At 46.3% G+C, this 13,303-nt stretch overlaps 1 protein-coding gene across 1 annotated transcript in view; it reads left to right on the top strand.

Annotated features, from left to right (window-relative positions):
* The window catches only part of ATP1B1 (ATPase Na+/K+ transporting subunit beta 1), a 204,621-nt gene that overhangs the window by 92,039 nt on the left and 99,279 nt on the right, over nucleotides 1-13,303 (top strand). Inside the window, exons 3-4 of the mRNA XM_030203851.1 lie at nucleotides 1,024-1,179; nucleotides 11,651-11,832. Coding sequence (XP_030059711.1) covers nucleotides 1,024-1,179; nucleotides 11,651-11,832 — 338 coding nt within the window. The remainder of the gene's footprint in view (nucleotides 1-1,023; nucleotides 1,180-11,650; nucleotides 11,833-13,303) is intronic.

The following is a 13,303-nucleotide window of genomic DNA, read 5'->3' as shown; positions in this document are numbered from 1 at the left end:
TAATCTGGCCCAGCCTGCGCCCAGCTCAGGTTATGTGACCAAGAAGGTTTCTTGGATTTTACACTGGATTTGGACTATCTTTGTGGCCCTGGTCTCAGGTACCCCCTAACCCGCGATGAGGTAGCTGGTGCCTGGAGTGTATGCGGCGAGATCAAGGTTACATGTAAAGTGGCTGCTCCCACTGTAGGTACCAGGAAATACACATGAACTTCTGCATTCTAGGTGCCCCAATGCCACATGCTTAGCACCAGGATTATGTTATAGAATACTAGTGTAAGTTGGCATTGGTGTGCCTAAGGTTAGGTGCCAACAGTTAATGCTAAGTCAATGGAAGTTGTAACTGTTGGTGCCTAATTGTGCTCTGAAGTGTGCATAACTTATAATATTCTATAAGTTATGCGAGTATCTCAGAGACATACCCATGACCCACTTATACTCCACCCAGGTTTGCAGTTACATGCTAAGCGACTTTGGCACATATGTTATAGAATAGCACCTAGCACTTACATACATAATTGTCATACAGCTATTATTCTATAACTTATGCGCACAATTGGCACCTATCTTTAGGTGTCAATTTATAGAATTTCCTTTCGTATGTCTCAAACTCACTGAGAGCCATGCCGTGCTGGAAAAGGTGGTCCAGGGAAGGTGAAGAAATCTGGATATTGGTAGCTGACTGGGGGAAAGTGCTGGGGAGGGTTCACTAGCATGGGAGAGAGAGTTTGGGGTAACTTCATTTTCATTATACATGTTGCTCTGAGTACATGAACTGTCTGCATAATTTGAAAGGAACCTTTCCCTACTTCATTGCCCAGGTTGCTGTGCACTAGCAACTTTGCCCTGTTACAGTGAGGTTTTTGTTTTTGGGGGGTTTTTTTGCCAGTGTGGCCCCTGTTTAACAAATAGTGAAAAAAAATTGGTTTAGATTATGACCTGAGTACTATAAATAAACCTCTTTTTAGGAAGTATTTTTGATACCAATAATCATTATTAATGAATTTTCTTTTTCCATTCTACCAGGACTCACTCAGGTGCCCCGAGCATCTAAGACAGAAATTTCCTTCACTGTGTCTGATTCTAAAACCTATCAAACATATATAGACAGCATTGACAATTTCGTAAAGATGTATGACAATGAGAAGCAAACTGAAACAAAAGATTTTGAAGACTGCGGATGTAAGTTCTGGCATTTTGTTTGCATTATTCATTGGCCTCTTTTATTCATTGGCATTTTAGAAAGGACATTTAAATTGGAAATGAGATGCTCAGGCTGGGATGTTTGAAGTTCTGCTAATATTTTAGAACAGGATCTGCCAACATAGAGCCTGTTCTAAAATACATTGTGAAGTGGACATCTATGAGCGAGCTACATGCAGCTGGAACTTCTATTTTAGAATGTAAACAACGTTGTAAAATATAGATGGGGAAAAGCAGGCACCTAAACATCTACTTGGTAGCACATGGATATATATGTTGTGAAATAGCAACATAGGGTTTATATTGGCTCAAGCTATATAGGGTTTATATTGGCTCAAGCTGTCACCTGACACCTCCCTCCCCACATCAAGAGTTCTGAGCCCATATCAAGCTGTCACCTGACCCCTCCCCATGTTCTGATGCCCCTCTTGGACCCCCCCCAGTGTTCCAATCCTCCCACACAAAACCTCATCTTGGATACAAAAGTTTAAATCTCCTAGAGCCCTCCCCTCCCCCACCCTCTCCCCAGGGACCTACCTGGTGTGTAGATGACCCATATTAGTGGTCCTAGGCAGCAGTGGTCCCCCTCCACTGCAGTCCAGGATCCAAGATGAAGTTTGCCCTACATATATTAAATCACATGGGCATATTATAATATAAATGACATAGTCTGAGTTAAAATCAGTCAACAATTAATTATGACTGTAGTGTTAACCTTTTGGACACTGCCACCAATCTACCTCTTTGGTGAAAGTGCACCATTGACAATGGCCATACAGGTAGTGACCCATCTTGGATGACATAGATCGAACATTCTCAAATTTGTTTCAGATTCCTCCACATTCTTACTTCCCTAATATGCAATAATAGTGTGAATTTTAAATTCTGAATGCAGATTTAAAACATGCTAGTGTCAACAAATAGAACGAACCATCCATTTTGACATGGTCAAATATGGAACAATATAAGTCAACTCTGGGGAGTGCACATTGGTTTTATATTGTAGAATTAATTCTGATTTGCAAACCCCAGTTTTTATATACTTTCTCTCATTCAGTATCCTGCTCCAAAGGTGTAAATGTATGCATGCACATATTTTATAAGATATTTGTAATTTGCAACTCTACCTAAACTATGCCTAACCACAGATGGCATAAAAGTGGGTGCAACCTTGCAGTGCACCTACTAGCATGAACACTCCATTCAATTTTATGAGGGCCATTTACTACATATATAACATGCTTTACACATGGAAAAAGCTTTACAAATTTGTTCCTTGTATACCCAGTTTGTATGCACACATATGCGATACATGCTTGTATTTGAGCCTGTATATCTTTGATTACAGATACACTGTGATCTGAAGGATTAGTGTTCTGGGCCAATCCCATTATTCAGCTGCAGTATGTATTGTCAGTGGAGACCAGTGCAGTTAGAGTTCTTCTATAGTCCTCATCCAGTGAAGAGGAACCTGTGTTGTCCGGAGAATCCATCAAACAATATAGAGAGAATGCTAGTGTAGGAGGGGAGAAAAGACTCTTCCCTTCCTCCAAAAAGTATTTTATCTCATCAGACAGAATTAGATGGATGCAAGAGTTTAGAGGAGAAATCAATTGGTTCTACAATGTATGGGGATAATTCTTTAAGGTGTCACCTAAATTTAGGTGGTAAGAATGCAAATAAATTCAGGTATTCAAGCCATTTACATGTACATGTGAACCCTTATTCATGTAAATGAGCAGTTCCTGGCTAAGCAGTATTCTTTAAGTACACGCCTTGATGTGATGGCGCACACTTTACAGGTGGGCATTCACATGTGGCTTTTGGGCGGGGTACACATTTACATGTTTCTTATAAATTACTATAGCGTACGCATGATTTAAAAAAAAATCTAAGCATAACAATTAACACCAGCTCTATTGCTGTGTAAGTGATTACACCTATAATATAGGTGCATTTTTGACACTGTATGTTATTAGTCTATAAGGAAAAGTAGATGCCTTTCTCTGGGACAAGCAGGCTTATAATTCTCAAAAGTGGGTGACGTCGACCCGCGTCGCCTGGTCTGGAATTTACCAAAGCTAAATGAGATCTTTGTGGAGCGCATCGTGAGAGCGCAGTTTCCTCAGTTCTTCTTTTTCCACGGTGAGCAGAAGGTGTGTTTTTTTATCGTCTACTTGCGTTGCTCGGTCCTAGAGAGATTTTTTTGTGCCTTTTGGCTATTTTTCATTTATTTTTTCATCATTTATTGTGTTCTTATTGTTGGAACCTCCTTCCTTTAAGTTTCCTTTAATTTTTTAGTGATCTTACCTGATTTTAAGTTTCCTTTTATTTTCCGTCATCATCAGGCCACTTTTAGGCCTTGACTTCAGTCACGAACTTTCCCTTTCTTTTTCTGTGCCTTTCCTGTTTTTCAGGCACCATTGCATCGTTTAATTTAGCAGATGAAGTTTTTCCTTCCATGTCCACGAAAGTTCCCAGTGGTTTCAAGTGCTGTACCTGGTGCAATCGGAGAGTCTTTGTAAAATACACCAATTTTTGGTCTCTGCAGTATCTTGGGCCTGACCACAGCTCCACTAACTGTGTCTTTGAATGAAGAAAAGGACTCAGGTTTCCAGAGAGGCTCAACAAGAGACGAGTTTTGGAGCCAAGTCTGGTTCCTCGACGTCAGCATCTGCATTGATGTTGAGTGTAGCACCGGCATCAAGAACATCGGTAAGCATGGCTGCTTAGACGCTGGGAGTAGTGAAGCATTAAGTGGGTCTCCACCTGCCTCAAGGCCTCCTGCTGTTCAGGGCCCCTGGGACAGTCCATTGTTGGACCTGACCCTGAGGCAATGTGTGGATTTGACGTCGTCCTCATCGGCACAGAGGAGCCCCTGTGATATGCTTCGGGCGAAGGCCAAGAAGCATCATCATTGATCCTCTTCAACCCATGGTGCCAGGAGCTCCAGAGAGTTGAAGGATTCGGCACCTGGGAAGCGTCGGCACTGGAAGGACGGATCCCCCTCCATACAGGAGATGCCAATGTGAGGTCTCCCAGCAGCCAACATCTAGCTCCTGCGTCGACCCCAGCGGTTCTTCTACCTGCTCATAAGCCGGCACCCCAGCTTTTTCTGGTGTCGACCCTCGATGAGCACATCCAGGCCTTGCTCCCTGAGCTGCTGGATGGCCTCGTACAACAGTGTGAATCGGTATCTGGGGTGCTTGCGCCTACTCTGCTTCCCGTTGCAGCCCTGCCTGGCCGTCAGCCTCAGTGCAGTCTTCGACACCGATGCCACATGCGGCACCAGTGTCGACTGCCACCCAAGCCGGCATTCACTTGTCATCAGTGGAGGAAGCTTCACCAGAGTCGAGGCAGGAGCCGGCTTCTCAACGCTGTTCTCAAGGATGTGGTTCCTCTGCATCGAGGCAGGTTTGGTCTCGACACTCCCATCAGGAGATATTTTCTGACACAGAGGAGGAGCGCTAATGGGATTCAGAGGAGGCTCCAAGGTAATTTTCTTCGGACAAGCCCTATGGAATTCCCTCTGAACCCTCACCTCCACCTAAAAGGAGACAGTCTGCTCCGGAGAGCCTTTCATTTACATCTTTTGTAAAGGAAATGGCTGATGCCATTCCATTTACTTAGGAAGTGGAGGATGAGCTCAGGGCCAAGATGCTTGAGGTCCTGGACTACAGTCTCTTCCTAAGGAGGCTGTGACTGCACCTTTCCATGAGGTACTCAAGGAAATCCTCACCAGGAACTTGGAGTCCCCTCTGTTGGTCTCTGTCATCCCCAAGAAGTTTGTTCCCCAGTATTGACTCCACAGTATGCCTGGTTTTGATAGGCCTCAGTTGCGTCACAATTCCATGGTGGTGGAATCTGCTTGCACAAGAGCCAGGAGTTCCAGGGACTATGCCTTGGCACCCCCAGATAGAGCAGCTAGAACCCTGATTCTATTGGGAGGAAGATGTACCAGGCATCAATGTTTATTTCCCTTATACAATCTTATGAGCTCTTCATGAGCGTCTACTTGTGAAACTCAGTGCACAAGTTGTCCGACCTGGCTGATGTGCACCCTTCAGAGTAGGCTGAGTTAGTTTGCCAGTTGGTCAAGCAACAGAAGACGTGTCGAAAGTTTTTGGCCAGGGCACTTACGACTTTTGATGAGGGATCCAGGATTTCTGCTCAAGCTATAGCAATGTGCAGACTATAATGGCTGTGTGTTTCTGACTTGGAACATTCTGTTCAGCAGAGGTTGGAATGCCGGGGGAGAAGGTTGAGGAGTTCACAGACCAAATAAAAAAAACACACTGATACCTTCTCTTCTGTCTCCCATCGGGTGCCCTCTGCATCAGCCTTCTCCTTTAGGAGGACTTTTGGCAAGCCAAGGAGGAGTTCCTATTACTATCCTAGGCATAGGTACAACCCTTCAGCTCACCAGCCTGCTCAGGCTTAACCCCAGTGCACCTAAGGCTCCTGCTGCTCCTCAGGAAAAGCAAGGGACAAGCTTTTGACTGGCTCTAGCAGAGCATAGCCGTAGTAAAAGTGTCCATCCCAGACAACTTGCCGGTCAGGGGGAGGTTGAAATTTTTTCACCAAAGGTGGCCTCTTATAACCTTCGACTGGTGGGTTCTTCAAATAGTTCGTCTTGGATATGCCCTCAATTGGTATCTCAAACCTCCAAATTGCCCACCAAGAGCTCATTCATTCAGCTCTCTACACAGGCAGGTACTTGCAGAGAAACTCTCTACCCTTCTGAAGGCCCTTGCCGTCGAACCCGTTCCACCAGGGGAAGAAGGGCAGGGATTCTTTCCAGGTACTTCCTCGTGCAAAAGAAAACAGGAGGGATGCCTCCCATCCTAGACCTAAGAGCCCTGAACAAATTCCTAGTCCGAGAAAATGATTGACTATGCTCCCTGGAGTTAAAGGATGCATATACTCATATCCTGATACTTCCAGCCCACCAGAACTATCTTCGATTTTGGCTGGGAACACACTGCTTTTAGTACCGCGTGTTGCCTTTTGGCCTCGCGTCACCTCCCAGGGTCTTCACCAAATGTCTAGGGGTAGTTGCAGCATCGCTACACAGACTGAGAGTTCATGTGTTCCCATATCTCGATAGTTGGCTGGTTAAGAGCACCTTGGAGGAGGGTGCTCAGGAGTCCATGCGGATGCTCGAGGTACTAGGGTTCATTTTAAAATACCACAAGTCTCATCTCTACCCTCTCCAGCAATTGGAGTTCATAGAAGCCCTGCTCAATACTCGGATGGTACGAGCCTACCTCCCAGACAAGAGAGCAGACAATCTTCTCGCACTTGCATCCAAGGCTCGTGCTTCTCAGCAGGTCACAGCTCAGCAGATGTTGAGATTGTTGGGTCACATGGCTTCCACAGTGTATGTTACGCACATGAGATCTGCTCAGTGGACCTTGGCTTCTGAGTGGTATCAAGCCACAGGGAGTCTGGAAGATGTCATCCAATTGTCCCAGATCTTGTACTCTCCCTTCAGTGGAGGACCATTCGATTCAGCAGTTTGACTCTGGGACTTCCATTCCAAAATCCTCAGCTTCAAAAATTGCTGATGATGGATGCATCTCTCCTAGGATGGGGTGCTCATGTAGATGGGCTTCACACTCAAGAAACTTAGTCCTTCCAGGAAACAAATCAGATCAATCTCCTGGAGCTCCAGGCGATCTGTTATTCTCTAAAGGCTTTCAGAGATTGGCTGTCTCACCAAATTGTTCTTATTCAAACAGACAATCAGATTGCAATGTATTACACCAACAAGCAGGAGCACCGGATCACACCCTCTGTGTTAGGAGACCGTCCAGATGTGGCATTGGGTTTGCCGTCATGGCATGTTCCTTCGTGCCACTTATCTGGCGAGCAAAAACAACACCCTGGCTGACAGACTGAGCAGGATAATGAAATCACACAAGTGGTCTGTCAATATGGGCATTGCCCACAAGATCTTCCAGGCATGGAGCACCCCCTCGGTGGATCTTTTTCCCAATCAGCTCAACCACAAGGTCCCTCAGTTCTGTTCCAGGCTTCAGGCCTATGACAGACTAGTGTCAGATGCCTTCCCCCTCAACTGGTATCCTCCTGTACCTCTAGTGGGGAAGACTTTGTTGAAACTCAAGCAAGAACCATGATTCTGATTGCGCTGTACTGACTGTGGCAGATATAGTTCCTTCTTCTTCTGGAGTTATCCTCCGAAGAACCGTGGAGATTGGATTGTTTTCTGATCCTCATCACGCAGAACAAGGGGTCTCTTCTTCATCCCAACCTCCAGTCTCTGGCTCTCACAGCTTGGATGTTGAGAGCCTAGAATTTGGTTCCTTGGGTCTTTCGGAGGGTGTCTCCCGGGTCTTGCTGGCTTCCAGGAAAGACTCCACTAAGAGGTGCTATTCTTTCAAATGAAGGATGTTTGCCATCTGGTTTGAGAGCAAAGCCCTGGATCCCCTTGATTGCCCTACACAGACCCTGCTTGAATACCTTCTACGCCTTTCAGCGTCTGGTCTCAAGACCAACTCCGTAAGGGTTCACCTTAGTGCAATTAGTGCTGATCATCAACGAGTAGAGGGTAAGCCCATCTCTGGACAGCCTCTAGTTGTTTGCTTCATGAGAGGTTTGCTTTTGTCAAAGCCCTCTATCAAACCTCCATCAGTATCACGGGATCTCAATGTCGTTCTCACCCAGCTGATGAAAGCTCCTTTTGAGCCACTGAATTCCTGATACTGGGTGCCTATGCTGCTAGCCAATTAGAGATTGTGTATTTATCTCTAATTGGCTAGCAGCTTGCATTTCTTTTACTTACGCTCAGGCTGGGCTGGCCCTAGAGGGTCATGTCACAGCTCATAATGTCAGAGCCATGGCTGCTTTGGTATCCCAATTGTGGTCAGCCTCCATTGACAAAATTTGCAAGGCTGCGACATGGTCTTCAGTCCACACATTGACATCACGCTACTACTCCACCCTCTTAGGCCCGTTTTATTCTGTTCCAGGCTGCAGTTCCATTCAGATTGTATATAGTTTCAGGTTAATCTGTGTTATGCCATCACTGTTGCGAGGCCCAATTGACCAATGGGACAGTTGGGCCTGGATACAAGGGATTCCCCACTGCTTGTCCTTGGAGAAAGCGAAGGTACTTAACTGGCAGGTGTTCTCAGAGGACAGCGGGCTTTATATTCTCATAGTCCCTCCCACCTCCCCTTGGAGTTGTCTCCTTTGTTCTTTTTACTTTATTTTTGCTATAGTATTAAACTGAGCAGACCGCGTTCTCGTGGCGGGCAAGAAGGCACTCGCGCATGCACAGTGGAGCGCGTCTTGCATTCTATAAGGCTCTCATTTAGTTTTGGTAAATTCCTGACTGGGCGACGCGGGTTGACGTCACCCACTTATGAGAATATAAAGCCTGCTGTCCTCGGAGAACACCTGCTATAGGTAAGTACCTTCACTATTTATGCACCCCTTTATAGAATTAGCTTTTATGGAGGTTATTCTCTAACAGGGTGCCACCAATTAGGCAGCCTATTACCATGGGTGATGAATCTATTCTATAAGACCACTTATACTTGTTAAATGTTCTTATAGAATATTAGCATAAAGCCGCATTAATGTACCAAAATTTAGGCATGAACATTTAAAACAAGTCTATGGTTTGTGTAAATGATAGTCTAAATGTGACATTTACATGCTTAGCTTACAGTATTCTGTAAGTAGTCCACATAAATATCGGCCCTGCCCATGCTCCTGTACCAATTATGTGCTTTTCCATTTTAGTGTGCAATTATAGAATAACACTTAGGCACCATCCTGCCGTTTATACACATACTAGTAAAAAAGGCCCGTTTCTGACACAAATGAAACGGGCGCTAGCAAGGTTTTCCTCGGAGTGTGTATGTTTGGGAGAGTGTATGTGAGAGTGACTGTTTGAGAGTCAGAGTGAAAGTGTGAGTGTGTGAGAGAGTGAGTCTGGGTGTGAGTGTGTTTGTGAGAGAGTGTGTGTGTTAGAATGACAGTGTGTGCAAGTGTGTATGTGAGACACAGTGTGAGAGAGAGTGTGTGTGTGTGGGAGAGAGAGAGAGAGTGTGTGTGAGACACAGATTCTCTGTGAGAGTGAGTGTATGAGACCAAGCGAGTGTGTGAGTGACTGTGTGGCACATAGAGAGTGAATGTGATACAGTGTGAGACAGAGTGTGTGAGAGTGAGAGTCAGAAAGACATTGTATATGAGAGAGAGTGTGAGCCGTGCCCTCCCAATCCATGGCCATCTGTCCCCTGCCCCCTCCATCCATCCTTTTCCAGCAATTCCCCTCTCTCCATGAGCCCTGCCCTCCCAATCAATGCCCATCCATGTTCCTCTGTCCCCTGCCCCCTCCATTCATCCCTTTCCAGCAATTCCCCTCTCTCCCTGAGCCCTGCCCTCCCAATCCATGGCCATCCATGTTACTCTGTCACCTGCCCCCTCCATTCATCCCTATCCAGCATTTCCCCTCTCTGCCTGAGGCCTGCCCTGCAATCCATATCCATCCATGCCCATCTGTCCCCTCCGTTCATCCCTATCCAGCAATTCCCCTCTCCCTGAGTCCTGCCCTTCCAATCCATGCCCATCCATGCTCCTCTGTCACCTGGCCCCTCCATTCATCCCTATCCAGCAATTCCCCTCTCTCCCTGAGGCCTGCCCTGCAATCCATATCCATCCATGCCCATCTGTCCCCTCCATTCATCCCTATCCAGCAATTCCCCTCTCCCTGAGTCCTGCCCTTCCAATCCATGCCCATCCATGCTCCTCTGTCACCTGTCCCCTCTATTCATCCCTATCCAGCAATTCTCCTCTCCCTGAGTCCTGCCCTTCCAATCCATGCCCATCCATGCTCCTCTGTCACCTGGCCCCTCCATTCATCCCTATCCAGCAATTCCCCTCTCTCCCTGAGGCCTGCCCTGCAATCCATATCCATCCATGCCCATCTGTCCCCTCCATTCATCCCTATCCAGCAATTCCCCTCTCCCTGAGTCCTGCCCTTCCAATCCATGCCCATCCATGCTCCTCTGTCACCTGTCCCCTCTATTCATCCCTATCCAGCAATTCCCCTCTCTCCCTGAGGCCTGCCCTGCAATCCATATCCATCCATGCCCATCTGTCCCCTCCATTCATCCCTATCCAGCAATTCCCCTCTCTCCCTGAGCCCTGCCCTCCCAATCCATGCCCATCCATGCTCCTCTGTCCCCTGCCCCCTCCATTCATCCCTTTCCAGCAATTCCCCTCTCTCCCTGAGCCCTGCCCTCCCAATCCATGGCCATCCATGTTCCTCTGTCACCTGCCCCCTCCATTCATCCCTATCCAGCAATTCCCCTCTCTGCCTGAGCCCTGCCCTGCAATCCATATCCATCCATGCCCATCTGTCCCCTCCATTCATCCCTATCTAGCAATTCCCCTCTCCCTGAGTCCTGCCCTTCCAATCCATGCCCATCCATGCTCCTCTGTCACCTGGCCCCTCCATTCATCCCTATCCAGCAATTCCCCTCTCTCCCTGAGGCCTGCCCTGCAATCCATATCCATCCATGCCCATCTGTCCCCTCTATTCATTCCTATCCAGCAATTTCCCTCTCTCCCTGAGTTCTGCCCTCCCAATCCATGCCCATCCATGCTCCTCTGTCCCCTGCCCCCTCCATTCATCCCTTTCCAGCAATTCCCCTCTCTCCCTGAGCCCTGCCCTCCCAATCCATGCCCATCCATGCTCCTCTGTCCCCTGCCGCCTCCATTCATCCTTTTCCAGCAAGTCCCCTCTCTCCCTTCCATGACCCCCCCTCGCATCCATGCTCCTCTCTCTCCCATGTCCCAGCCTGGCCCGCCCTCTTCCCCCCCCCCCCCCCCCCTTCGCATCCATGCATCCCTTTTTGTTTTTTTTCTTCTTTTTAAATTTATCTCCGTGGCGGTTCCAGCAGCGAAGCGTCAGGGAAGGAGGCGGTGCTCCCGACGTCTAGCTTTCTCTTCGCTGTGTTCCGCCTTCTTTTGACGTCAGAAGAAGGCGGAACACAGCGAAGGGAAGGCTAGACGTCTGGAGCGCCGGCTCCTTCCCTGACGCTTTGCTTCCGGATTTGTTTGGGTTTTTTTTTTCCGCCCTCGACGTCATGACGTTTGACGCGAGGGCGGGGCAGAGACGGCTGGCTGGCTTGAAGGCTTCACACCACGAATCCACGAACCCTTCAGCCTGGGAGTGACGTCAGATGGCTTCATGGCTTCACAGAACGTTGTCTTCAGAACGTTCACGGTGCGTTTTATTATATTAGATGTGTACACTTACCCACATGGATAGCAGTATTCTGTAAATTTAAGTGTGCAAAAGGTGTTTAAATTTAAGCAACCTGTTGTAGAATGAGGAGGTACGTACTTATTGGTGCCATGCAAAAATGACTAAAGCATTCTGTCATGTACCTGACTATGATTTCTGGATTTTCAGGGGAACCGAGTGAGTACATAGAAAGAAAAGACTCAAGTGTACAAGGGCTGAAGAAAGTATGCACATTCAATCGTAAATGGCTGGGAAACTGCTCTGGCCTGTCAGATACTACTTATGGCTATAGTTCTGGGAAACCATGTGTCATTATTAAGCTCAACAGGGTCGTGGGCTTCAAGCCTAAGGTAAGGGTGATTATTCAGATTCTCACCTCGTTTACCCAGAACTTTGCTTGTAAATTAATTTAACTTCAAACTTTGAGTTTTTTTCCTCTTCTGTGCCTTTTAAGCAGTCACACACATGGCTATGAGTGAATCTTGGTCTGATTCATTCCCAAAAATCAACTTATTTAAAAAAGGAAAAACAAAACAAAGCTTGCATGCAAAAATGAAAAGATTCGGTCTCTTTGATACATGACAGTTTGAGGACCCACTGCTGTTATGTAACCATAATGACCTCACTAATGGTGAGGTTTCAAGAACATTTAGCTACTATTATACTATATGATATGGGCTGTGTAGAGAAGGCATATAATATTTAACTGTGTATTGTTAACTTTATTAGATATAAATGTTCCCATTAAGTTCTCTCAAAGTTTTTTGGGTGCTTCTTTGAGCCTATGAGAACAGCCATGTATGGAACAATGCTGCTTTATATGTTTTGGCCATGCAGTGCATATGGGGGTACAGTTCTCAAATTATTAAAGCTGTTTATTAACCTGCACTAAGTTTTTTTTTAGTTAATTCATATTAGTAGGCAAAGTTACTTACCTGTAGCAAGTAGTCTCCATGGACAGCATGGTTGATATCACCAATGGAATCTGTGTTGGAAGCTATTCCAGCTTAGTAATGACTAGTAGATTTTGAACTGCCTTACCAAGCATGCATGCCACTTTCTGCCTGCCGCAGTTATACGGGACCACCTCAGTTTTTTTTTATTCAGTTAGAGTAGAATATAGCAACTTGGGGAGGTGGGAGGGTATATGAGGGCTTCTATCTTGATGTTCAGATAGAACACCTGCTATAGGTAAATAACTTGGTTTTCTCCAGGACAAGCAGGATAGTAAGTCCTTACAATGTAGGACTCCCTAGCTACAGGCTGCCTTCAATAGAAAAAGCAGTAATTAGAAATGAGGTACCACAGCAGACAGATACCAACATCTTTTTGGTGGCAAATATTCTTTTTCTCTTTCTCTCTTTTTTAATTTTGGAAGACAGCCTGGAACAGAAAAGAAAATGGACCTTGGGAGTTGGAGTTGGATTCTAATCTACAAAGAGATTCTGGGCAAACCTACTGTTGCATCAAGAGTCTTTCTCTAAACACTATTGGGATGTAAATGTATGAACGGATGTCCATATTGCAGCCCTCCAGATTTCCTCCATGGAGGCTGACCTCAAGTGGGCTACCCACACAGTCATAGCTCTGATGTTATGAGCTGTAACATGATCCTCAAGAGTTAAGCCTGCCTGGGCATAAATGAAGGAAATGCAGTTCTCCTACCAATTGGATAGAGTGTGTTTTTTGATCTTGTTAGTGTCAGAAGAAACACAAAGCTGAGTGTATCTTCTAGGGGCTCTAGTGTGTGCCAAAAAGAAGGCCAAGGCTGTTTTGCAATCTTGAGTGGGCATGAGGTTTGGGGAAAAATGTTGGTAGGAC

Source organism: Microcaecilia unicolor, chromosome 5 (genome assembly GCF_901765095.1).
Source record: "Microcaecilia unicolor chromosome 5, aMicUni1.1, whole genome shotgun sequence".
Lineage (NCBI taxonomy): Eukaryota > Metazoa > Chordata > Amphibia > Gymnophiona > Siphonopidae > Microcaecilia > Microcaecilia unicolor.
The sequence above is the reverse complement of the archived record's forward strand: the minus strand, read 5'-3'. Positions and strand labels throughout refer to the sequence as shown.